The sequence below is a fragment of the Pleurodeles waltl genome, chromosome 10 (assembly GCF_031143425.1).
Source record: "Pleurodeles waltl isolate 20211129_DDA chromosome 10, aPleWal1.hap1.20221129, whole genome shotgun sequence".
In the NCBI taxonomy this organism is placed as follows: Eukaryota; Metazoa; Chordata; class Amphibia; order Caudata; family Salamandridae; genus Pleurodeles; species Pleurodeles waltl.
In genome coordinates, this window is record NC_090449.1 from 159,893,343 (window position 1) to 159,920,687 (window position 27,345).

The 27,345-nt window shown below is 45.3% G+C and overlaps 1 protein-coding gene across 2 annotated transcripts in view; it reads right to left on the reverse strand.

Annotated features, from left to right (window-relative positions):
• Positions 1-27,345, reverse strand: part of TOP3A (DNA topoisomerase III alpha) — a 226,817-nt gene that overhangs the window by 73,057 nt on the left and 126,415 nt on the right. For both annotated transcript variants that reach the window (XM_069210104.1, XM_069210105.1), the window contains exons 11-13: positions 23,421-23,628; positions 10,706-10,891; positions 5,046-5,175 (exon numbers count right to left, since the gene is read on the reverse strand). In XM_069210104.1, coding sequence (XP_069066205.1) covers positions 5,046-5,175; positions 10,706-10,891; positions 23,421-23,628 — 524 coding nt within the window. The remainder of the gene's footprint in view (positions 1-5,045; positions 5,176-10,705; positions 10,892-23,420; positions 23,629-27,345) is intronic.

Consider the following 27,345-nt stretch of genomic DNA (forward strand, 5'->3'; position numbering starts at 1 on the left):
TATTGTTAACAATTGTGGAAACGGCTTCAGCAGAATGTGAGGCTTGACTGACCGTAGAAGAAGTTCCGCAAACCAGTGTTAACGCGGCCAATACGGAGCTATCAATATCAGAGTGCACGGCTCTGCCTTCATCTTTGTGAGGACTCTTGGGATCAATGGAATTGGAGGAAAGGCGTAAGCAAAGATGTCTGACCAGACTATCGAAAACGCATTCCCCCAAGATCCTTTTTGGTGATGCCAACTTGCGAAGAACTGGCATTTGGCGTTGTGTTTGTTGGCAAACAGGTCTATTGTTGGTGTTCCCCACTGGGAAAAGATGTGGTCCACTATCGACTGGTCCAGCTCCCTCTCGTAGCAGCTTGATTTCTGCCTGCTGAGTGCATCCGCTATCTTGTTCTCTATTCCCCGCAAATGGACAGCTGAGAGTGTGATGCCTTGCTGCGAGGCCCAATTCCAAATTCTCTGGGCTTCTCTGGAGAGAGTGAGAGATCTTGTGCCTCCTTGTTTGTTGAGGTAATGCATCGTTGTGGTGTTGTCTGTTCTTATTACCACGTGTGATCCTGAGATTTTTGGGAGAAAAGCCTGTAGAGCGAGGTACACTGCTCTGAGTTCTAGCCAATTGATATGCATCATTGTCAGTTGCGGTGGCCACTTGCCACTTACTTGAAGATCCTGTAGCACGGCTCCCCAGCCTTCCAAAGATGCATCCGTAGTGATGGTCCACGGAGCCGGCTGGTGTAGGAACGAAAAACGTATTGATTGATGATGCCTTAGAGACCACCATGTCAATGCCCTGAGTATTGCTGGGATTATGTGTATCTGATCCTCGAAGCTTCCTGAAACCTGGAGCCATTGACGATTTAGTTGCTCCTGTAATAGGCGCATCTTTAGTCGGCATAGAGGAACAAGAGGTATGCATGATGACATCATGCCCAACAGAGACTTGAATAGACAGCCAGAAACACAGCTTCTTTTCTATATAGATCTTGTTAGTGTCAGTAACCTTTGTTGCCTGTCTAATGTGGGACATGCCATGGTGGATTGCGTGCCCTGGTTTGCCCCTAGAAAGGTGATGCTACGTGCTGGTAGAGGTTTGGACTTCTCCCAGATGATGGTGAGTCCGAGATTGGTTAGTAAGGAAAAGCACCTTCTTCTTGATCTGCGTGCTCCTGCGTAGGTATTTGCTTTAATCAGCCAATCGTCTAAATATGGAAAAATTTGGTGTTTCCTCCTTCTGAGGAAGGCTGCGATTGGTGCTAGACATTTCGTAAATATTCTGGGAGCTGATTTTAGGCTGAAGGGAAGGACACAAAATTGAAAATGGCTGCCGGCTACAGTGAATCTCAGGTATTTTCTGTGGGCAGGGTTGTTGGGAATGTGGAAGTATGCGTCTTTCAGGTCTAGTGTAGACATGAAATCTCCCTGGTTGAGGCGCAGGAGGACGTCTTGTAGGCTGATCATACGGAATGATTGCTTTTTTAAGTAGGTATTCAGTTCCCGTAAATCGAGGATGGGCCTCCAATGTTTCCACTTTTTCTGAATGAGGAAGAACCTGCAATAAAATCCTCTTCCCCGCTGTGCTCGAGGCACCTTCTCTATAGCTCCTTTGAGAAGCATCTTGTCGATCTCCTTCTTGAGTTGTTGTGGGTATCTTGAAGGAGTCCTGCGGGGGGGGGGATTGGAGGGAGGCAGTTGGGTGAATTCTAGAGTGTGGTCCCGTGTCACTAATTGGAGGACCCACTTGTCTGATGTGATGACTTGCCATTGTTTGAGGAATAGGGATATCCTTCCGCCTAAAACAAAAGGAGGAGATTTGGATGTAGCCGGCGCCTCGGATGCATCAGGCTCTCCGAGCAGAGTCTTTGGCCAGGCGAGTTGACCGTCCTCGACCACCAGATCTACCATAGGCTAGTTGCGGCGGCTGCCTCTGGGGGAAGTACTGACGGTACTGTTGGGAAGAGGAAGGATAGGTGGAATATCTGTACTGCTGATATCCTCCTCTGTATTAAGGTTGGCCACGCCCTCTAGCTCGAAAGGAGGGCTTTCAATATTGTAGGGTCACTAGTGACCTTGCCGTGTCTGTGTCCGACTTAATGGATTGTAAGGCCTCATCGATGTGTTTTCCAAATAACGCCTGGCCATCAAAAGGTAAGTCCAAGTTCTTATTCTGCACCTCAGGATGGAAAGAGGTAGCTTTAAGCCAACCTTGCCTTCTAAGAACAGCTGCCCCGGCGAGCTGACGAAAAGCAGTGGTTGCTATGTCCATTGCACAGTCAATAAGTTCTGCTGACGTGCGTTGCCCCTCCTGCAAAGTTTTGTTTGCGTCTGATCTTGCATCTTCCGGCAACTAGCTAATATGAGGTGCAATGTCTGCCCACAGGTGCCTGTCAAACCTAGCCAATACAGCCAATGAGTTGGCAGCTCTTACCACTAGGCTAGCCATAGAGGAAAACCTTTTTCCGATATTATCCAATCGCCTGCCCTCCTTGTCTGGGGGTGTGGAAATCGGGGCAGAAAGATTTTTGGACTTGCTTTGTGCCGCTTGAGCCACCACTGAATCCGGATAAGGGTGTCCAGTTAGACATGCTGGTGCATCGTCCGGTGCCTTGTACTTTTTGTCTAAACGAGGCAGTACTGCTGTAACTGTAGCAGGATTGTGCATGACCTTTAGACCTTCTTCCCACAGATAGTTAACCATCGGAAACGAGCGGATGGATTTTTGGAAAGGCTCTTTAAAGTCGTAGACAAAACAGTCTGTTTGCTTGGATGGCATTGGCAAAGCAAAACGTTTGGCAGCTCTTTCTAGGAGATTGTAAATCCTCCTATGTCATCTGGTGGGGATTCCACCTTTGATTGAGTAGGAGGAGCAGGGATGATGTATTCATCCCACTCGGAATGAGTGTCCAGGAGCTCCCCTTCTTCATGATCTCCCTCTGACATGTCCGTATCCTGAGGAAGCGTCATATCTGGAGTAGCCACGTTCGTGAGAGGTAAAGAAGCTGGTCTCTGACGTGGAGTGGTAACCCCAGAGACGGGCAATGGAGGACGTTGTTCCCCTTGAGGAGGAAAACGCCTGCTGTAGTCAGCTAACATTGCTCTGAGGTCAGACAATAAGGAGGATGGAATATATGCCCCCTGTTGGTATTGCTGTTCTTCTCCATAAAATTGAGGGTCATAGGATTCATCATATTCATCCTCTTCCTGATACTTCACGTTCAATTGGGATAGGCTATGGGCTGCTCCGAATGTCCCCTCTTCATCTGAGTCTTCATCTCCCTCTAATAGGTGTACTGGAACAAGGGAGGACACTTTACTAGGTGATGTATGTTTTGGTGTAAGTTTTTTCATGAGTTGTCTGATGTTTTTCCCTAGTCGACGAGGTCGTCAACGGCGCATAAACGGCCTTATAGTCATCGGCGGTGTCATAGACACTGTACGCATGGAGACCTTGATGGAAGAAAGTCTCACCGACGAGTCTACCGTTGACGACGGTAGAGCTGATACTGTCATAAGCGCCGTCGACGACGATGATGTGTAGACGTTCGTCGACTATGACGTCGTCGATGAAGTGCTCGTCGACGGTGGGGTACCTGTCGTCATTGGCGTTGTCGTCGACAGTGGAAATGCAGAAGTCGTCGTCGGAAAAACAATCACCAACGGTCTCGTCAACGATGAATCTGTCGTCGACTGTGCTTTTATCGAAGAAACAGAGGATGGTTTGCTTAAAAGGCACAGATGGAGGTACAGAGGATGATTTTTTGTGCCTCTCTGAACTGCTAGAATGACCCCTCTCCCCTTTGCTGGAAGATTTCTGAGGAGAAGATGGGCTGCAGCCCTTGTAAGACCCTGAAGCAGTCTTTTTGTGGGCTTTCCTTGAGTGTTGGGAGGGAGGTCTTGTGTCTGATCTCGCCCTCTTTGATGACCTTTTAGATGCTGAAGAGTCATCACTCTCAGAATCAGAAACTGGATTTTCCCTGTATTTTTGTTTCTGCAGCCATATCAATAATCTGCCTTCCCTATCCTTTAGGGTCTAAGAGGAAAAGGTATGACAAACCTTACAGTCCTTGGCTGAATGATCTGGGTAGAGGCAGTAAATGCAATCCTGGTGAGGCTCTTCAGAATGAAGTCTTTTCTTTCCACAAGTCTTGCAGTTCCTGAAAAGACCCTTCTTCTCCTTATCAGACATGTTGAAAATAGTTCACCAATCAAGTCAGATAAGTTTTTCTGAGAGAAAATGTTGTTGAAAAGGTGTGAAGAAAGAGCAGAGCTCTGAGGAGACTCCCTAGCACGACGTGCAGTAGAAAATCTGAGGTGCTGGAGCTTCTCTCAGGAGAATTCTAGAGGGTGGTGTCGCCTGATTGGTGGATACTCAAGTTTGGTCCTTTTACTAAAATGACTCTGATAGACTGTTAAAGTGAAAAGGCCTAGGGCCTTTTTTTGTTAATATATTTTAACACTACTTGTGTAATTTATACCGGGGGCTCCCATCTCAACGACGGGGAATGATTCAAGCATGTGAATCTATGAAAGATTCCAATACTGGAGTAAACAATACCGTTGATATAGAGAAGACGGAAAGAAAGATTTCGAACCACAGCAAGTTGAAAGACAGAGCGAAGACAGACATGTCTGAACCTAACGACGTAGAGAAAACAACCAAACAGAGGGTTGAAGCCCATACACAGTATCACTGAGAAGGAGTCACTCGATCCCATCACTCGGAAAAATGCTTCTTTGAAGAAAAGCAATTTGCATCACTCGGGATTCAATACTAGATGGCAGGAGGATGCAAAGTATGTGTATCTACAGCCACACATGCAATCAAACATATTGTTCTATGGCAACAATCGCAATTTGTCAACAATGAGGTACAGAATGCAATAAGCTAGTTAATCCATAGTTCTAAAGGCTCACTGTAGCAAATACATTTATGCAGTGGCTGCATGGTTCTGTACCATGGAAGTCCTATTTGGCAAGATAGAGTAAAAATAATGGCCCATATCAAAATCATGTCAAATATTGTTATTTGTTGGTTTTTAACTTACCAATGCCATGCTTTTCCATGAGTGCAATGAGATCAGCTTCAGTCAAGAGCTGGGGTGGACTTGTCTCACCATCCACCATCTCGATTGTGGTGGGCTGGAATTTTGAGCCCATTTCATAAACTGGGATCACCTATGGGGAAGATTATCTGTGTTTTAATTCACCTAAACTGCAAGCATAAAACTGGTGTATTCGATGAAGAATGGAAGCATGGGAACACGGATCTGACTTGTATCGAGGGCACATACATTTTGGGGGTTATTTTAATTTTTTACACCTGCTGTTTCAGACATTCCATATTAAGGGCATTGGCAGCCGTCTTCTTTTCATGCTAAATTCAACACCACTTACTTATCAAACCAGTGGGTCATCCCTGAGCCTTATCACATCAAGTCTGATCGAATAAAAGTAACACAACCTCTAATTAATCTGTCTTTTGCTGTACTGTAACTTCATGTAAAAGATTGTTCAGCTGCATTTACATAAACAGGTTTCCATTTTGATCAGTTGTTCTCATGCTTTAGGCCCAAGCCTAAAAGTGGGCCCCAATACCGAGATGCCAGGAACTAAAGTAGTAAATGATACATCAACCACAAGTAAGAATAGGAAACAAAGGTTATAAATCAACCATATTAATATAACAAAGCATAAATTACAAACCTAAAACCAATTATTTAAGGAATAAATTCATATGCATACATTAAAAAACATTGTGGATGACAAAAAAATCTCAGTACGTTTTTAGGGCAGTAAGGGCACCTCATTGATTTGAGGAACTTATGACATCTCCCCTGACAAGAATTGTGCCACTGTGCACATGGAAATGTAGCTTTTCCTGTAGCCAGCTTAAGAGGTCAAGAAGTTAGCTTTGATGTGGGTCATAATTGATTATAAGAACAACTTACTTACCTTTGGTAACTATCTTTCTGGTGTATATGACATCTAACTGCAGATTCCTCACCCTGTGAATACTCCCCCAGGAGTCAGAAAGGATCAGGAATCTTTTCAGCAGTCCTCGTGCAAGTAGGTGGCATTGTGCAGCTCTGCGCCGACATTGTTTCATTCTGGAAGTGATGTGAGGAGCAGCATTTAAGTGCCACCCATGCACAAGGACATCGGTTGCTTTTTAGGCTGTCCACACCCTAAGACAGAGCCTACCGGCAAAGAGTTATGACCAGTGTGGAGATGTCTAGAGTGGAGACTTTTAGACAGATCCTGTGGCCAGATAGAATATCCAAAAATAAGACTGTCACAGAATGTAAGTAACTTGTTTTTCTGATGTATACTTCGAACCACAGATTGCTCACCTTGTGAATATATACCAAAATAGTAACCTTTGTAAGTGGTGAGCCTGTGAACTAACTCAGACGGAAAAGTCTTGCAGGACCAAGGTGCAAAATGCTCCTCTTGATGGACCTGAATGTCGAGGCAGCAAAGCTTCATGAAGGTGAGTACCAAAGTCCATAGGGCTGACTGACAGATGTCAATGCAAGTGCAACGGTAGCAGCTTCGCCTATGGTGGAATGAGCCTGAAAGCATTCTGGCGTCAGCTTCCTAGGCCACTGCATAGCAGATCTTTATGCAGAGAACACTTCACTGGGAGGTAGTTTTTGCACTCTGTTACCCTTCTTTTCTCTGGAAAGAAGTTTATTTTCCACCCATGTCCCTTGGCACGATCAATACAGAAGCTCAATGCTCTTTTAGGATCCAAGCAATAACGTCTATCTTCCTCCTTTGAGGCATGAGGTGGAACAAAGAATGCTGTGAAGGTAATAGCCTGACTGACATAATCAGGAGTGGCTATCTGTGGTAGAAAGGAAGTCCAGGTCCTCAAAACCAACCTATCAGAGAGCCTGAAATTCACTCATACACATAGCTAATGTTATGGCAGTGAGAAAGATTGTTTTCATAGTCAAAAGTCTCAAGGGATAACAGTGCAGATGCTTAAAAGGGGTGCACATCAGGAATGTGAGCCCTAAGCTCAAGTCCCACTGAGACATCACAATTGGTATCAGTGGGAACAAGTGTTGCAAGCCTTTCAAAAAACACCATCATAATTGGAGATTTAAATAAAAAAAGAGTGATCCGGCAACAGAAAAAGGCTGAAAGCAGCGATAGCTAGCCCCTAACAGTGTCCAAAGCAAGTCCTTGCTGAGCGAGGGACAAAAACACCAAAATATCAGACAAATTTGTCAGTAAAGGGTCGATTTGTTGGGTGCCGCACCAATCCACAAATTTGCCACAATGGCTGAAGGAATGCCCTGCCAGACAGATGTTTATGCCCAGGACCCCAAGACCATACTCGCTTGGCCAAATCTGGTGCCACTAGGATGACTTGGGCCAGGTCGGTCCAGATCTTCTTAAAAAAATCAGGACACAAGAGGCAGAGGTGGGAAGGGACAGAAGAGGCTTGAACTTCACTCTAGACAGAAAGCCTCTACAAGCAGCACCATGCTTTGGAAACTCCAGTGAGCAGAAGTGCAGATATGGCAAGCTCTCTGCAGTAGCAAAACGATAGAGCCATGGATCTCCCCCCTGCTGGAAAGCTGTCTGTGCCACTTCTGGGAGTGACTGCAGTTTGTAATCTATTAGGCGCCTGTGGCTTAGTTTGTTTGCCCTGGTGTTTAATGTTCCCACCAGGTGGTTCACTGCCAGAGTAGTTTGTTGGCTGTCCATCCACCTCCAGAGGCGCAAGGCCTCCTGGCATGGGGTTCAAAAACTCACCCTATCCTTAAAACAGTAATACCTGCCAGTGGTATTTTCCATGAGCACCTACACTAGCTGTCCTTTGATGTTAGGCAAGAATGCTTTCAACACCAAGCAAAATGGTGTTGAGTCTCCTTGTGAGACTTCTGATCTCCCCCTCTATCAAAAGGCCTTCCAAACCTTTAGTGAAGCATCTGTGAAACGGTCTACTCTAGATGGGGTAAAGAGAGGGGCATGCCAATCACAGTCTAGAAGCCACAACTACAGATATTTTGCAGTTCCCTCCCAAATCTGGTACACCCATTCCTCAAGGATGTTCACTGGAATTTCAGGTACCACTGCACAGCCTGCAGGTGCCATCGGGCAAGTGACACCAGCAGGATGCAGGAGACCAACAATCCCAGCAGTCTCAGAGTCTTATCCGAACTGAGGTCCAGTAAAGAGGATGAAACACTGAAATCATAACAAGAATGTACTGGACTCTCTGTTCCACGGAAACCATACAGTATCTAATATGGCTCTGATGAAAGGGAACGTCTGTGAAGCAGTCAGGTGTGACTTCTGCTTGTTGATAATAAACCCCAGCGATGTTAGGAGTTCCACCATTGTCTAGATCCGGCTGACGAATGCATGAGGCAAGCTCGTTTTCAGCAGCCAGTTATGGAGGTAGGTGAAGACTGGTGCCTTTGCCTCTGCAGCTGTGCAGTGACCATGGCAATCACTTTCCTGAACACCTGAGGGATGCTAGTGAGTCCAACGGGGTCATAGCAAACTGAAAACGGTCTAAGCCTACTGTGAAACGCAGCAGGTTGGGTTGGTGGGCCTATAGGACAGGTTGTGAAACTAAGCACCCTGCAGGTCCAACACCACTGCCCAGTCTTCAGGGCTGACAGAACCTGAGCTAGTGTATACATCATGAATTTGTCCTTCTGCAGGAAGCCGTTGAGGGGGGCAGAGATCGCAAACAGAATTAAGGTCTGTGTCCTCCTTCGGCACGAGGAAGTATAAAGAGCATCATCTAGTTCCTCCTTTCAAGGCCAGGACCCTTTTATGGCCCCTTTGGCCAAAAGGGCCTTCATTTGCTGTAGGAAGACAAATAGACGATCCTCCGCCAGGGACCCTGAAGGCAGTGGGTTAGATGGGGTAAAAAGAAAAAGAAAAGAGTAGCCTTGTGGACAATGTGTAGGATCCACTTGCCCATTATGTTGGCCTGCCACCCCGGAGCGGATATCTGATCATGTCTCTGTCAGGGTGGTTGCGTGCCAGCAAGCACACACTAAAGTGGTTTTGCGGTTGCAGTCACCAGAGGAGGTGGACTGAGCTGCACATTGCCCCGGATCTTGATTTCTCTGGGAACCGCAGCCTTGGCCACGAAAGAGCTGAAAAGCCCAGTAGGCTGAAGGAGTAGTCTGGTGTCGACAGATGGGAAAAACCTCTACCGTAGCCACAAAGAGGTCAAAACGTCTAGTGGAACTACCATGTGGGAGCAGACTGACTCAAGGAACATGCTGTGCCTCTGCTCTCTTTGCTTCAAGGCTGAGTCAGTTTTATCCCCATAAAGGTGGGATCCGTTGAACGGCATGTCTATTAAAGATGCCAGGACGTCCCTGGAGAAATCTGTGGATCTCATCCAGGTGCACTAACAGAGGGCCACACTGGTGCCTGTCGCATATCCCAAGGAATCGGTTGTGTCAAGCCCTGAACGCATTACAAATTGTGCCACACCAAGAAAATCCCAAAAGGGTGTCAATACCTGCCTCTTTGAAGGGTAGCAGTGGCTCAGTGGGTGCCTCACCAGGTTGCAATACTTAAGGTAATACCTTATTTTTTCTATGGCTGTCAGTCCAGTAGTTTGGTTGTCTTTTGTATCACAACAGCAAGCACTTTCTTCATCCAGAGTCAATGGCATCGGCATCGATGTGAACGGGACTGGCACAGTTGATGCAGTGGAGTCGAAGCGGAGATCGAAGTTGGTGCTGGACCTGATGTCGATCAAAGGGGCAGAGATGGCATGAAGGGTGGACCCGCCTGCGGACATCAGACAGGAGACTCCTTTGGTTCCTTGAGGCCTAAATGCGAGCAGGAGGGAGCCTTTAAAGTGCAAAAGAACTACAACATAGCCTCCTCAAAAGCACCAACTGCCTGCAATGTCAATGACGGAACTGTCAGGCATTGGGACCAGGGACGGAAGGTGCTCAAAAGGATAATGGGATTGAGACAGAGAGGCATGTTTCTTCTTCGACTTACTCTAAGATGACAGTCAAAGACCTGCCACCGGAATGAATTAAGGAACAGGACTGGGACCTTCCTTTCCACTTGCACTGGTCACTGTGCAGTCTCTTTTTGTGCCTGGCAATGCAGAGATTTGACTTTGCCCCCAGATGAACTTGAAAGTTATACTGGAATGCGGTCATCACAGGCCTTGAAGTTGTGCACCAACTCAACACCATAAACAAACTTTTGTACATTTCCCTTGCACACTGGATAATTTGAAAGGAAACCTCTGGTCCAAAGATCAGGAAGACGCTCCGGTTCCACGATTGAAGGACTAGAAAGAGAGAACTGACGTCAGCATGCACTGGTGGTGCTATTATGAAGCTCGGCATGTCTCCTTCGGAGTGGAACGACATTGGCGCAAGGTCACATGACACCACCTACCAGTGCGCAGAGGTACTGTTTTAAAGTTTCTGGATGCAGTCCAACTCATGGAGGAGCATTGAGAAGGTGAGGAATCTTCAGTTATAAGTATTCATCAGAAACATTTTCAGCACAACACTCAATTCAAAAAGAACATGAGTTCTGCCTTCTACATTTACAACACCTAGATCACTGGCAACCATGCACACTGCTTCGCCTAGTCCTTCAGTGACTTAGCAGCAGACACCACCGTTGTCTTTTTGGCACAAACAATTCTGCAAATGTCACCTCCCTATCAAAAGGCAAGGCAATGGCTCACCTTGGCGTTCCACTTGTCATAGGGATAGACGTCCAGATAGTTCCTGGCAATGATCATCAGTCCATGAGCAACAAAGCGTTCTGCTGCAATATCAATCTCAACTGTGGTCTCCTGCCCTTGAGCATCCTGTGAGCAGCAGGCCAGGAAATGGCGAACAATGAACTCGTATATCCTCTGATCGTTCCCCTTAAATGATTTGGAGAGAAAAGACAACGTTTAGGAATTGTTACAGGGCCACAAAAAGGGCAAATGGAGAACAGCGTTGTTTGTATGTTGTGGAATTTAAAACTGGGACTTTGCAGTTTGTGTCCCTGACATCAATAAGTCAGACTATATTTCACAAGACAACAACCTTGAATGTTCAGAGTTTGGCTTAATTTATGGTAATTTTTGCATTTCAGCACTAATTAAATTATCCAATCCTTAAGCAGTACTGCAAAATATAAGACCACTTCCGGTAAAGATAAAATGATCTACAACAATTGACTAAAGTATGCCGCCTAGCAGACAGGTGGACTTTGCCTAACAATCATTTTGCTGCATGAGAAAAAATAAATAAATATCAGAATATGGAGGAACGCCGTAATAAGGACCTCGCTAATCATACCCAACAAAATGTCTACCAACAATCAAATCATCCACCTTCATATTTATTTAAGAGACCACCAGACCTGTACTGGTCCAACTACTTGCAAAGGATCTATTTAGTAGAACTAAAGTGCAATAATATCCATCCGGAGAGATCATCTGTCTGTGTGAAAATGTGAAGTAATAAAGGTAGACTTCCTGCGTATAAGATGGAATTGCCCCTTCAAAAGTTGCTTTTGGTCAGGGGTCGTGCAGCACATGAAGCCACACACTGACAAATTACCTACAATGACACAAAAATCTGCCTACTAGAAGTGCTGCTGGATAAAAATAATAAAAAATAAAAATAAAAAAAATAAAAAGAGGTCAACGGAAACATACATTTGCTGCATACGGTGAGACCCTAGCCAAAAAAAGCGTATTTCAGTACACTGGTTGAGACACCAGACTCCATGCTTAGGCAGGTGGAAGACGGACCAGTCAGAATAGACTACGACTGAGGAGATGCATTTGAAAAATATAAGAAAGGACGAAAAATGAACAGAGGATTTGGTAGACTGGGTGCAGAGGATTCAAGGGCTGTCTGGCCAACCATACACAAGAAGACACTGGCGAATCACAAAGGACGGGGAGGGAGTGCAAACAAAAAAAAAAAGGGAAGAGACTTGGACAATTGCAGATAGGCACAAAAATAGGGGGTGGGAGGATGGACGAACCTATTGCAAGTGTCCAGCATAACATTACACAACCAGTATGCTACCATGTGGCTGACTGTGTATCGTAGGAGTTTCCAGGAGACAGCTGAGCCCACTAGGAGCAAGTGGCATATATCTAAGAAAACATAACAAATGTTAGTTTAGTGGATCAGTGGGAGTGGGACCAGGAGTCACCGGACCCAAGGAGCTCCTGCAAATGTCTGTACATGATCCAGGTATTTTGGATGGTATTCCATTTAAGTGAATTTTAGCACTATCAATTTAACAATGTGATAATACATTATGAAATTTAAAAAAACATTAACACTAATAGGAAAACAATTAAGAGAAAGCTGTGGGGTAGAACTGTAGTGGCAATATTAGGCAGAGGAGTGTTACAACTAGGCTTTTTTGTATTAATTTACGTTTAAGTGCATGAACCAGATCTCTATTAGAAAGTCTGTGGCCCTTTTCATTCAGTCTTCCTTTACACATCTTGAATAATGTTGTGATTCTGCATTCCATCTTCTAAAATGATGTAGGGTCTTCTGCACTTTATAATTTATAGATACTATAGTCAGTCATAGATTCTTTATTCGATCACAAAGGACCATAAAAGTCAAAAGCATGCATTTTTCATTACAATCAGTGTAAGATCATTGCATAGTCGTTTATATGTACAAAGCACAATTGTGGTCCCCAATTGTGTCCTCATTTAATCATTAAAAAAATATATAAAATACAATTTTTACCATGATTAAAACAAAGAAATCCATCTAAAACATACTTATATATAAATACATGATATTTCACATAAATATTGCTTTAAAAGAAAACTCCCCACCGTTTCTACGTCAAAGACAGTTGTTTGTCTTTTGGATGTGCCCTGCTATAAATTGTACATCACAGACATACTGATCAATCACAATAAGTTTAGCTACCCAAATATTCATATTACTATCCTATCTAGAGACTTTCTCACAGAAATTATGTAACTTAAAAGCTTTACTAGGATACCACATATTTCGATAGAGGGTAGCATCTGAAGGTATATGTACGCAGGACGACACTGTCATATGTGGGAAGTTCTTAAAAAGGGAATTAAAAAACGCTTTCTCAGTTTGTTATAAAATTTACAAAAGAAAACCACATGTATTGTACTTTGTACTGAAGTTGAGTCACAAGGGCAAGCCCTTAGTATTGAACTCTAATCATTCATAGTAGGAAAGGTTACCAGACGGTGAAACGTGTCTAGCCTTAGCCGAGTAAGAACAAAGCGATGTCTAGATTTTACTACATGCATCAAATAAGGCTGCATACCATCCGTAGACAGAATCAATTGATTGGTCAAGACACTATGTTTTTTTGCCTCTACTGTCCACCTCCAGTCTTCTAAATACTTCAAGTATAGGGACCTCAGATCTTTTCGGCTTAGTGTCTCCAGTAATTGTGGATTTGCATAATATTCTTTATGGCCCATATTTTCAAAAAAATTCCTAATGTACCTCAACCATGGCACTCAAAGAAAATGCTGATACCATGCAATCCCGTAAAACTGCCCTATTAAGGCCAGCGTATTCTGAGGTCTAAATTTTCTGCCATAACAATATAGGCTGTATCTTTATTAGGTCCACTAAGTAGGAGGCCCCTAGTTCTGCATGGCTAACAAATTATGAGGTGCCATCTGGTACCATTAATAAATATCTCAAATAAAATTGCTTTTCACGGTTTGAATCGAATTACAGTTTACATACCCCCATACACCTGCTCCATAAGTCGCAATCGGGATACATTTAGCTCTATATACTTTTAACATGTTCTGTGGAGTGATTGTCCCTAACCGCCTGGAAAAATTCTTCAGAGCCGTAGTTGTCTTAATGGTCTGTAATTTCTTAATTTTTACACACCGAGCCCAAGAACCTTCTGTATCAAACAGCATTCCCAGGTAGGAAAATGTTGAAGTAATGTCAATCTTTCCACCTTGCATGATGATATCACGAGTCAGATCACCTAGCTTAGGGTCTATCTTAATAAGGAGAGATTGGCCCCTCTCTGTAAATATTCCAGAGTTTGCGTTTCCCAAGAGTACCACTGCTCATTGGGTCCAGCTAGAGAGTACCTCATGGGAGGTTAGGTCACCCAAGGTTTTTGCATCCTCAGCCATGTCCAGAATCCCGGTCAATGGTCTGGTCAAGTCTAACAGTTTATCTTGACATGACCGACAGGAGTGGTCGATACCCTTTTTAGTATCATGCACATATACAGCCAAGAAGGAGGCCATTTTGGAGTCTATCTCCGGTGTAGTCTCAACTTTACCTTCCAGTGAAGCTCTGGGACACCCAAGCTTGAAGGAGGTTACGGATTTCCCACTCTAAAGGTTTACGCAGCCTCCCCACCATGTCCTGCTCCGATTTGATATCCGATCCAGCTGGGGATCCGTCACAGGCAAGAGGGAAAGTGTGTATGTGTGTGTGTGTGGGGGGGGGGGGGGGGGGGGTGTCCAGGTAGGCCTTCCCTTAAAGGGAGGGGTTGGAAGCATGTTTGTACATATTCATGTTATTTCTTCTCCAAAGGCGCTAGTGCATCTGAGACCGCCCTGTGCATTGACGCATCAAGTGTCTCACAAAGCTCATCTGACACTGGGAAGTAGGCTACCTCCTCTTCCTCGGCATAGGTGTCATCATACTGCTCCATTGTAGTCCACTAACAGAGATAGGTAACTCCTTATGGGAGTGTGAGTATAGAGGGTAATTATAGGCTAGGGGGGTAGCCCAGGCAATTTGGGGTAGCAAAGCTACACTTTCGGGGGAGGTAGCGCCTCCAGGACACAACACAGCTTTAGTTTTCACTAGTCAATCAATTCAGCCTGGGTCGGTGTCCTGCCGTAGGCTTAGTGATTACATACAGACCCAAGGGGGGGCGTTCGCTCTGTTTCCGATGGAACAGTGAGTCAATTACAGGCCCTGATGGTGGGGGGGGTGGGGTTTAGAATATTGGCATATGTCGTTCAGACTCCTCGTTGAGGAGGCACCCTGAAAGCTGAAGAGCACGATCGGGGAACTTTAGGCCCTGCTCTATGTGCAAACGCCAAACACATTGCCCAATCACGCGTCAGGGTCAGAGGAAAGCGCTTGCAGTAGTTGTTGCGTGAACATGTGCCCTCTAGCGGTCAGAGGACCGCCGCACATCGGCCACCGCAGCTCCATAGAGCTGTGTAATAATAATAATGAGCGCCCGCTAACGAGTGATATAGCATTTCCGCGGTCACAGTACCAAAATAGTAACAAGACAACAAGAATCAGTACGACCCAAGGAGCAACCAAATAACCCTATGAACATGCAATACGAGTGAAAATAAAAGAGGGGACTGAGGTCCCTGACATCTTCAGCTGCAGCAGCAAAGAAAGAGGACAAAGACAGGCAGACGGCAGCTGAGAAGGGTCACGCTGGGACATGATTGGATGATTGTTACAGTGATATTTGTTCATTTCCCCATGAATGGTGCGAAATGTAGTTTATGTTCTTAATAAATAAAAAGGCTGCTGTTTAGTAAATGAAGAAAGCGTAATCCTTGCCTCTGGGTCCTGACATAGAATTGGGTTTTTGAAATGACGTTCACACAACATATTTACAAGTTACTCTCTTCAGTTGTTCCGACCCAGATCTGTCATTTGGCAGACACACCAATGCCTGGCCCGAAAACCTGATCTCCACTCTCCATATTGTCATCTCAGCATTCATCTTTTGTGCCACTGGGGATATTTCCAATAGCCATGCATTTAAAGATCGAAAAGATCAGGGCACAGTCAATCACTTGACAGGTCTGCTGCCATCATTCTGTTGTTAGGTACCCAAACGTGTGACTCATTCAGAATCCTAACTGCGCTTCAGCAGTGACTGCTGGTCAGGAAAAAAATATCTTCCCTTACATATTGACCAGTTCCATACTTCCTTTAGTTAGAGAACCTTTCATACTTATTTGACTGCTAAAACAGAATGCACATCTGCAGACTAACGTTATTAATAAGAAGTCTCAATATACATTACGAAATTAGGCTTTCTGATGTATTTCCTTTCTTTAAAGACACTCAGCCTATCAGAAGTCTAATCTGACTATTTGAGTAAATCAGAGGTGATGATATCTGGTCTTGCACGTTGTAGACTAATTAGATGGGACCTCTGCCTACTCCAGTGTCCCAGGTAAAAAATAAAAATCCATACTTTCATTATATCTGAGGGACAGCATGAATTCTATAGTTTCTGCCAATTTCTTACAGATAAGGTTTTGAAGAAAATTCGGCAATTTACTTCCCTTGAACTGTGAGTTTTAGTGTGGGGTTACCATCTTTTTCAGACTGGACTGGGTTTTTGGGCCTGCAGAAACCATTTGGAAACGTCAGACAATTCTAAAAATAGAGATTGATCTATAAAACCTTGAACATGTCTAAGCTGCCTGGTGTGCCTTTAGCGGCAGCTTGCGGCCACACGCATTGAGTTGAAGGTCCTTTGTCTCACCCAAGACGCCTTTCATGTGGATCCTGAAACAGGAGGTGGAGGGCCCGCCTAAACTGCATATTAAAAACACTCAGGGTGAACTGCTCACGGGGCGTACGGACATTCTACGAGAATTAGCATCCCACCTCCAGAGGGTCTTGAGGGCTGGTGCTGTATTGGCGGAGGAAGGACTGGGGGAGTTCGTGCGACAAATGCGGCTCCTGAGCTTGGAACCGGAGAGTAGGGATGCTCTTGAGCTCCTGATCACTGTGGAGGAGGTGGGAGAGGCAGTGGCGGCAATGGCAAAATCCAAATCTTCCGGCAGTGACGGTTTTCCTGTTGAGTTGTATCAAGCGTTTTCTTTCACATTACAGGAGAAGCTCCTGGAGGTCTTTGAGGAGGCGCGGGGTGTGGTATGTTGCCGGACACCATGCGTCAGGGTATAGTGTGTGTGTTGCTTAGGCCGGGGGGGATGCCGCGGACCCTTCCTCGTATCGCCCGCTTACCATGTTAAATAGTAATGTCAAGATACTCTGTAAGATTTTAGCCACTCCTGTCCGGGCGTTATTCAGGGTTTGGTACATGAGGACCAATGCGGGTTCATCCCTGGTAGTAGTATGTCCTATAATTTGCGTCGCTTGGCACATATCCTGCATGAGACCAAAGGAGTGGAGACAGAATTGGCGCTGGTGTCTCTTGACTTGACTTGGAAAAAGCCTTTGACACAGTAGAGTGGGGGTATCTATTGGAGGCATTGACCCCGGTTTTTGTGTTTGAGTTCGACTGCTGTATACTGCTCCAACTGCGCAAGTACGTGTGGGGGGAGAGATATCGAACACCTGGGAGGTAGGCAGGGGTACACAACAGGGATACCCGCTCTCGAGCTCTTCTGTTTGCTCTAGCCATGGAGCCTCTAGCGATCTGGCTTTGTGAGGAGATGGTGAAGTGGGGGATTTCGGTGTAAATTCCATGTATGCTGATGATGCATTGGTGTATGTACGGGATTCCCTGTGTCTCGGTGCCAGCGCTGCTGCAGAGGTTGAATGCTTTTGGGGCTGTCTCTGGTCTCAAGACTAACATGAAGAAAAAAAAAATTGCTCCTATTCCCCCGTGGGGTCCCTCATTGGGGTTCCACAGGCTGAGCTTCCTGGGGTTGGGCTTCGGTGTGAGGTGGAGAGTTTCAGGTACTTGGGTATCTGGGTCACTAACTGTGGATGTGTATAATAAACACAATGTTGAGCGAGTAGTGACGGGCCTGGAACGCTCAGTTTCCTTTTGGAATAGGTTGCCCCTCTCTGTTATGGGTCGGGCAGCAGTGGCAAAGAAAGTGTTCCTGCCCCGGTGCTTATATCTGGTACAGAACTCTTTGTATCTGTTGGCAGCGTGGATTTTTCGTCACTTGGACAGTTTGCTGATTTCCCCTAGTATGGGCCAGTCAGCGGAGCAGGGTGGCGTTGTCCGTGCTGCAGGGGGATCTAGAGGGGGGAGGATTAGCGATCCCCAACATTAGATACTACTACTATGCAGCACACTTGCTATGTGCGGCCAAATGGATGACAGAGGCTGATAGCTGGGAAAAGAGTTGTATGCTATTATGTGTGATGGGCGGTCATTGGTGCATATTCTGATGTCGGGGCAGGTTTGATCCCACCGTGCCATATCTAGTAAGGACAACCGCTGGGATCTGGGAGCAGGTGGTGAAGCATGTGCTCAGACAAGCCCCTTTTGATAGGGAGTTAAAGATATGGGATCTGGCCCCATTTCGGGATATGGCGAGGCCAATGTCTGTAGAGGCCTGGAGATTGGTAGGTTGTGAGGTGGCTGGTGATCTATACCCTAATGGTGAATTTTTATCATTTACTGACGCTCAGGATCCGTTTGAGTTGGGTTCTGGCCAGTTTCTGCAATAATGCAAAATTAAGAGCGTGGCACGTGAGATCTGGGACGGTTTTCCGGTCGCGCCTAGGGTATCATCGGTATTAAATGGATTGATTACCTAGGGTGAGGGGATGCACCTGATTACTCGGTTTTATAAAGCCCTACGTGAGGATCAACCGGGAGTGATAAGTGCGGGACGTAGAGCATGGGAATCTGACTTGGGGCAGCCGATAGAGGATGCTGATTGGGATGCGGCCTTGTCGTTGGTCCGAACGGTGTCGCGTAATCACAGGTTCAAGTTGTTGCATTTCAACTTTGTACACAGAACATATCTCACACCCAGTAGACTGAACAGGATTGACCCAAGCCGTGGAGGGTGCTGCCCTCGTTGTGGTGAGTTTGGTGCTTCATTCCTACACCTGCCCTTGACCTGTAGGGCGGTTTATGTCTTGTGGCAGGAAGTGATAGTAGTGATTGAGGAGGCTACAGGACTGGAATTGGAGGCAACCCCGTTGACTTGTATCCTGGGAGTGGAGCGTAAGCCGCGAGGTAGGGGAGTTTTGTATAAATTGGTGCAGCTAGCGTTGGTACTGGCTAAGCGTAGCGTAGCAATTGGTTGGATGAGTACGCGGCATCCGACGACTCCCAGCTGGCTGCGAGATCTGCTAGAGTGGGGAGCAGCAGAGTAGCACGAAGTGATAAGAGGGCACTTGCTGAAGTGTCGGCTTGGGGTGCACTGCTGGAGCGGTTCACTGGTGGGGAGGATGTAAGCTCTGTAAGCAGCAATGAGATAGTGGGGGATGTGGACAAACACCTCCTCCCATGAACAGGTGGCGACCAACTATGGTTTCGATATACTCCTACATGCATAAGTTGTTTAAAGCCTGGTCTCATAAGGCTATGGGTCGGGAAGGTGGGATAGAGGATAAGATCGGTGCAGTGGTTGTAACTCTCTATTGACTGGAACTCTGGTGTGTATGCCCTAGGGCACCCTTGTATAATGAAGATGCCTTGCTTTGCTGTAGCCTGCACTGTACTGTATGTTTTTGTGGTTTGCAGTTTTTAAAACTTAATAAAAAAATAAAAAAATAAAAAAAGATTCCTTACATAACCAGAAAACTAACGACCATGTACACAGACTACATTCTTACAAACAAACTCGTCCCATTTGTTCTGGAGGCGTGGGTCAGTTGATCGTTTCCCCCCCTTTCAGGACAGCTCTGCTAGTAGGCAGAACTTCTTCTGTCCAAGCACCCCAACTGTGGAATCCGCTACCTACCTCCTTGCATTCAATTAACAGCCACATTTGTTTCCACAAGGCTCTTTTGCTAAATCATCTTACATATCCAAGGATGGATACAGTCCTAACGCCATGAAACACTCAGGTGTACTTGTGGTTTAAGTACTATATTTAATACTTCATACAAATTCAAATTAGTGGGTGTTTACTCAGTTCGATGTGCATTTGTTGAACTTCTACTGTGTTGGTGATTCATAGCTCGAAGGTCCTAACTGCACTATTCATTGGCTATTTAATCATTCAGACTGCACAATTATTTCAAACACTTCTCTATTAAAGATAAAAGAAGAAACACCAGTTCCAGTTGTTTGGAACAACTAAGCATAGTAAGCAAAACATTTTCAGGATTGCAAAGTGTATGTAGGCAAGAAGGAATACTTAAAAGCAAACGGAAACAGGATAAGGAATGAAACAAAGTAAATGAGGGATAGCAAAAATGTGAAAGGCAGCACATATGCATAAATTGTGGCTGCACTTAAAACACAAGCTTCCCACTTTCCATCAGTATGATACACTGGTTCCGTACCAGTTACTAGAGGCAGAAATTATATCAGCACATCAAGCCACTAAGTTATGCACTGGTCTGTTCTTCATACACCTACCTGCAGAGTGTGTTTGTACTTGGTAGGGTGGATTGGGGGGTGGGCCTGATCACCCCAAAGGAGTGGAGACAGAATTGGCGCTGGTGTCTCTTGACTTGACTTGGAAAAAGCCTTTGACACAGTAGAGTGGGGATATCTACTGGAGGTATTGGCCCCGGTTTTTGTGCTTGGGTTCCACTGCTGTATACTGCTCCAACTGCGCAAGTACGTGTGGGGGAGAGATATCGAACACCTAGGAGGTAGGCAGGGGTACACAACAGGGATACCCGCTCTCGCCTCTTCTGTTTGCTCTAGCGATGGAGCCTCTAGCAATCTGGCTTTGTGAGGAGATGGTGCAGTGGGGGATTTCGGTGTAAATCCCATGTATGCTGATGATGCATTGGTGTATGTACGGGATTCCCCGTGTCTCGGTGCCAGCGCTGCTGCAGAGGTTGAATGCTTTTGGGGCTGTCTCTGGTCTCAAGACTAACATGAAAAAAATCTCTCCTATTCCCCTTAGGGTCCCTCATTGGGGTTCCACAGGCTGAGCTTCCTGGGGCTGGGCTTCGGTGTGAGGTGGAGAGTTTCAGGTACTTGGGTATCTGGGTCACTAACTCTGTGGATGCGTATAATAAACACAATGTTGAGCGAGTAGTGACGGGCCTGGAACGCTCCGTTTCCTTTTGGAATAGGTTGCCCCTCTCTGTTATGGGTCGGGCAGCAGTGGCAAAGAAAGTGTTCCTGCCCCGGTGCTTATATCTGGTACAGAACTCTTTGTATCTGTTGGCAGCGTGGATTTTTCATCGCTTGGACAGTTTGCTGATTTCCCTAGTATGGGCCAGTTGGCGGAGCAGGGTGGCGTTGTCCGTGCTGCAGGGGGTTCTATAAGGGGGAGGATTAGCAATCCCCAACATTAGATACTACTACTATGCAGCACACTTGCTATGTGCGGCCAAATGGATGACAGCGGCTGATAGCTGGGAAAAGAGGTTGTATGCTATTATGTGTGATGGGTGGTCATTGGTGCATATTCTGATGTCGGGCAGGTTTGATCCCACCGTGCCATATCTAGTACGTACAACCACTGGGATCTGGGAGCAGGTGGTGAAGCATGTGCTCAGACAAGCCCCTTTTGACAGGGAGTTAAAGATATGGGATCTGGCCCCATTTCGGGATATGGCGAGGCCAATGTCTGTAGAGGCCTGGAGATTGGTAGGTTGTGAGGTGGCTGGTGATCTATACCCTAATATTGAATTTTTATAATTTACTGACGCTCAGGATCTGTTTAAGTTGGGTTCTGGGCAGTTTCTGCAATATGACAAAATTAAGAGCATGGCACGTGAGATCTGAGACGGTTTTCCAGTCGCGCCTAGGGTGTCATCGGTATTAAATGGATTGATTACCTAGGGTGAGGGGACGCAGCTGATTACTCGGTTTTATAAAGCCCTACGTGAGGATCAACCGGGAGTGATAAGTGCGGGACGTAGAGCATGGGAATCTGACTTGGGGCAGCCGATAGAGGATGCTGATTGGGATGCGGCCTTGTCGTTGGTCCGAACGGTGTCGCGTAATCACAGGTTCAAGCTGTTGCATTTCAACTTTGTACACAGAATATATCTCACACCCAGTAGACTAAACAGGATTGACCCAAGCCGTGGAGGGTGCTGCCCTCATTGTGGTGAGTTTGGTGCTTCATTCCTACACCTGGCCTTGACCTGTAGGGCGGTTTATGTCTTGTGGCAGGAAGTGATAGTAGTGATTGAGGAGGCTACAGGACTGGAATTGGAGGCAACCCTGTTGACTTGTATCCTGGGAGTGGAGTGTAAGCCGCGAGGTAGGGGAGTTGTGTATAAATTGGTGCAGCTAGCGTTGGTACTGGCTAAGCGTAGCGTAGCAATTGGTTGGATGAGTACGTGGCATCCGACGACTCCCAGCTGGCTGCGAGATCTGCTAGAGTGGGGCGCAGCAGAGGAGCACGAAGTAATAAGAGGGCACTTGCTGAAGTGTCGGCTTGGGGTGCACTGCTGGAGCGGTTCACTGGTGGGGAGGATGTAAGCTCTGTAAGCAGCAATGAGATAGTGGGGGATGGGGACACACACCTCCCCCCATGAACAGGTGGCGACCAACTATGGTTTCGATATACTCCTACATGCATAAGTTGTTTAAAGCCTGGTCTCATAAGGCTATGGGTCGGGAAGGTGGGATAGAGGATAAGATCGGTGCAGTGGTTGTAACTCTCTATTGACTGGAACTCTGGTGTGTATGCCTTAGGGCACCCTTGTATAATGAAGATGCCTTGCTTTGCTGTAGCCTGCACTGTATGTTTTTGTGGTTTGCAGTTTTTAAAACTTAATAAAAAAGAAAAGAAAAAAAGACTCCTTACATAACCAGAAAACTAACGACCATGTACACAGACTACATTCTTACATACAAACTCGTCCCATTTGTTCTGGAGCCGTGGGTCAGTTGATCGTTTCCCCCCCTTTCAGGACAGCTCTGCTAGTAGGCGGAGCTTCTTCTGTCCAAGCACCCCAACTGTGGAATCCGCTACCTACCTCCTTGCATTCAATTAACAGCCACATTTGTTTCCACAAGGCTCTTTTGCTAAATCATCTTACATATCCAAGGATGGATACAGTCCTAACGCCATGAAACACTCAGGTGTACTTGTGGTTTAAGTACTATATTTAATACTTCATACAAATTCAAATTAGTGGGTGTTTACTCAGTTCGATGTGCATTTGTTGAACTTCTACTGTGTTGGTGATTCATAGCTCGAAGGTCCTAACTGCACTATTCATTGGCTATTTAATCATTCAGACTGCACAATTATTTCAAACACTTCTCTATTGAAGATAAAAAGAAGAAACACCAGTTCCAGTTGTTTGGAACAACTAAGCATAGTAAGCAAAACATTTTCAGGATTGCAAAGTGTATGTAGGCAAGAAGGAATACTTGAAAGCGAACGGAAACAGGATAAGGAATGAAACAAAGTAAATGAGGGATAGCAAAAATGTGAAAGGCAGCACATATGCATAAATTGTGGCTGCACTTAAAACACAAGCTTCCCACTTTCCATCAGTATGATACACTGGTTCCGTACCAGTTACTAGAGGCAGAAATTATATCAGCACATCAAGCCACTATTTTATGCACTGGTCGGTTCTTCATACACCTACCTGCAGAGTGTGTGTGTACTTGGTAGGGTGGATTGGGGGGTGGGCCTGATCACTTTTGTTACCGTTTCGCGGTGTTGGCCCACCTCTGTCAAGAATTCCCTGAGCAAATGCCCCCCACTGCGGATCCGGGGTCTGCTGTTGTACCAAGGGAGTCAGATTCAGGTCCTGAGGGAAAATGTTGGTTTCTGTTCGAGGGTAGCTGATGAACCTTTAAAGAAAAAAAAAAATACAGAAGATTACAAGTTTGCACTCTGCTAACAAGACGCTAAAAGCAGCAACACTATGATGTTTCTAATTGTAGGATGTTTGAGCCTTGAAAGTCTGAGCGGTCTCTGTTTTACTACCATAGTCACCATCATGATGATTAAGACGTCTATGCTTGGCCATCAGAGGCTTGATTGAGTTTCTGGGATGCAAATGTTGCATTGATGCCCATAAGCTATGGAACTCACCCCAGTTCAGAATGTCCCTCCTTTATCTACAGCGAATTTGGAACCTTGTAGTACAGCTGGCCATGACATTGTGTAGCAGGGTTCCCAGTCAATTAGGAAGTACGGGGATTGAGGAATAAATGTACAACATTCACCACAAATATGATGTTTTTTAAGGTATTGTTTACTTTGACAACAGTCCGGTTATTTGCTGAAATGAAAGAGGATTTCAGATGACACGTAAAAGAATGCTGAAAAAATATTAATTGTAAATGGACATCATACCCTGGTATGAACCCCAGAAGAGTTGCCTAAACTGACTGATGTTACTAGTTATACAGATATCCTACACAAACCTGCGTACAACTTCTCACACCTGCACATTTCCCTACATTCCACCCAAAAATTGTTTTCCATAGGAAATTCTAGGTTTGCATGAATTTCGATCTGATCACACTCAGGAGTTTCCATGGTGAGAGGGGTGGGGAGAGCTGGAGGGGAATGTCCTGGACAGTTGTGTGCAAACCAAAGAGGGAAGAAGAGCTGTAATCCCAGCCTGCTAACACAGAATGCAGAGAAACAGGAAACCAGCATTCTATGCCACCTGCCAAAAAAACGTATATACTGCAGGAAAGCGAACCAACAGTATGCCTTCATGGTGACTAGACTGGTTGATAGGTGAATCCGAACACGTGGATTTATAAGCCACCAACAAAAGGTTCTCACACTTTAGGTCTCCTGTGCGGCGAGACAACAATTTATTTCCTCCAAGCTGTGGAAGCAACTATTAAGCGTAGGAGGCAATGCCTTTTCACCAGGAAAATAGAACGCAAATGGGACATCTGCTTTGGGTGAACTGAAAAAAACAATTTACAATGGATGTGCTTAAGTACCAGGAGAAGATACTGATAATCACAAATCACGAAGACGGAACGTCTCAGAACCTTCACTATACATGCGCTCCTTGATTACACCTGGAGACAGGCTCACCAACAATATGACACTCCTCTTGAACATCGCCCAGCCACTGACACTCTGCCGTACCGCACAGCATACCTTACTACAGGGAGAGCCATCTTCAACCTAAAGTGGCTACAACAGTGGTACCCTCGGCATAATATTGCTTTAGAGATGAACGCTAAGGTAGGTTGATAATACCACAGGGAAGATCCTGAGGGGGAAGTGTAATTGGGGAGGTTTGAGAAAGATGCAGGGAAAAGCCAAAAGAGAAAACACATTCCTGACAGTGACAAGAGATGCCAGGCAAATTGAAAAGGTGTTGCTAATGAAACGGATACACAATCTACATAAAATGGTTGTGGGGCCAATACTGTATTGAGTACTTCTCAGAACTCAAGCAGTCAGACTATTATGCCAACATTGAAATAACAAACCGAACAGTGGCACAAGAGCAGCAAGATCCCAGGCAGTAAGCGTGGGTCGGCATCGCTATCACTCGCATAAACATCTGTCCAGAACACCACTACCACACCTCCTCATAGTGGCATGAGATTCAGATAATTACATGTCCCATACCTTAGACAGGTAAAATGATTACAAAGGGCATCAAAAATGGCATCTGCACTAAAACTGTGATACAAATGGCATACACCTACCGAGTTAGGATAGAGGAAGAATCAGATGAAACAAGAACAATGAGCTTAAAACAATGAAAGAGCTTAAAGAAGCCTCTGGACTTCAGGAAAGAACAGAGCTAATAAACAGTAGTTGGGGAACTTGAACTCATGGACAAAGGTGTAGCAATTAGCCATAAGAGTTGCGGACAGGAAACAAAGACTAAATTACATCCACAACCTCAATATTCTCCCGGATAAAATACTGAGTGACTGCTGAAAGAAAACTTAGACAGTATAGGTGACAAGATGGTGCAGAGAACAGATGACCATAAACAACATTAAAATATCATGCCTTAGCGGAAAAGAGGAAACAGGAATGCTGCGGCATATAATTATTATAAAACAATGTCACTCCACCCATCAGGCACCAAAGGCTACATGTGATACATGTATAGGCCGTATTTTAAAACAAGCCAGTAAATGACACATTTAAAATGGGGCCAAACCTAAATATAACAGAAAAAAAATCACAGTTACAGTGATGGTGTTACTCTTAGTTCTAGCCCTAGTTCCTTCATGTCTGGCTTGAAATTGTCGTACTGACCGGGTGCACTAGAAAACCCTCTTTGCAAAAATGAAGAAAAAATACACCCAACAGGTTGTCCTTTAAGAATTGCGGGACACCCTTCTTCTGGACGCCTGTGCAAGAACATCAGTTCTTTAGAAGTTTGAAATCAACCACCACAGTTATCTGAGAAGATTTATCAGAGAGTAATGCTTGCAAAAAACATGTACAGTAGTCCACACTGATAACCAGCAAATGTCTGCAATATAGACATGTCTGGGGAAGCATAGAAAATAACAAGAAATATCAGAAGAGCTGCACTCCTGAGATCATAACACTTGCAAATGCAAGAGACTATTGACCAAGTTATCATGATTTTAAACGTTTTAGTGCCTGATGCTAGACCACTATACAACACAAATAGATATTAAAAACATACTAAGGGCTTTGACCTTTCCAGGTGTAAATATTTAGAAATCTCAAAACCACTATGCTTGGTAAAAACACTTCAGCCAAATAAAGTTTATAAGGGATGAGTTCAGATTTCCCCTTAATATGTTGTACACATTTGATCTAGGCAGATGGTAAAGCTCGTATATGAGCCTAGATAAGTCTTTCTGGTGCTTATTTTCAGCATGTTGATTGTGGCTGATGGTCCAAGTTTGCCCTACAATTCGGGTTTAGAGCGTTTTCCCTCCTGTCTTCCCTCTCCAATAGTCTGTCCTTGGATTTGGGCGGACGTCAGAGTTAGCTATCTAGGGTGAACAATCACAAGAAAGCTGTTCTGATTGACTGAAAAAGTTACATGTTTAACAATAGTGAGACATATGAGTTACTGAGTTCCTAAAATAAAATGCAAGACTTCTCCAAAGCCAACTGACCAAAATTTCAAGGACTTTGCTTTTATGTTTCCTGCTGGTAATATCTGTTCTAGCCTCACATTTAATAACCATGTTCTGGACACCCTGGGGGGAAAAAATTTTAAAACTTGAAAGGGTGGGGGGGGGGGGGGGGGGGGGGGGGGGGGGGGTTTGGGGGTGTGCTGACACTGCCCGGGTGGACAGATATTTGGAGACTGTGGAGCTGCCTGTATTACTCTCATTGGTGAGGGACGAATTGGAAGCAGGCATTACCTTGGAAGAGATAAGGGTAGCAATAGGAAAAATGAAAACAGGGAAAATGCTGGGAGGGAATGACTTCCCTGTGGAGTTTTACCAGGCGTAGGTAGCGCAGTTGGCAGAGCTGCTATTTGAAGTCCCTCAGGGAGGCGGTGGTGTGTATGGTCCCAAAACCTGGCTGAGATGAATCCATTATCCTATAGGACTCCCACTATGCTCAATGTGAACACAAAA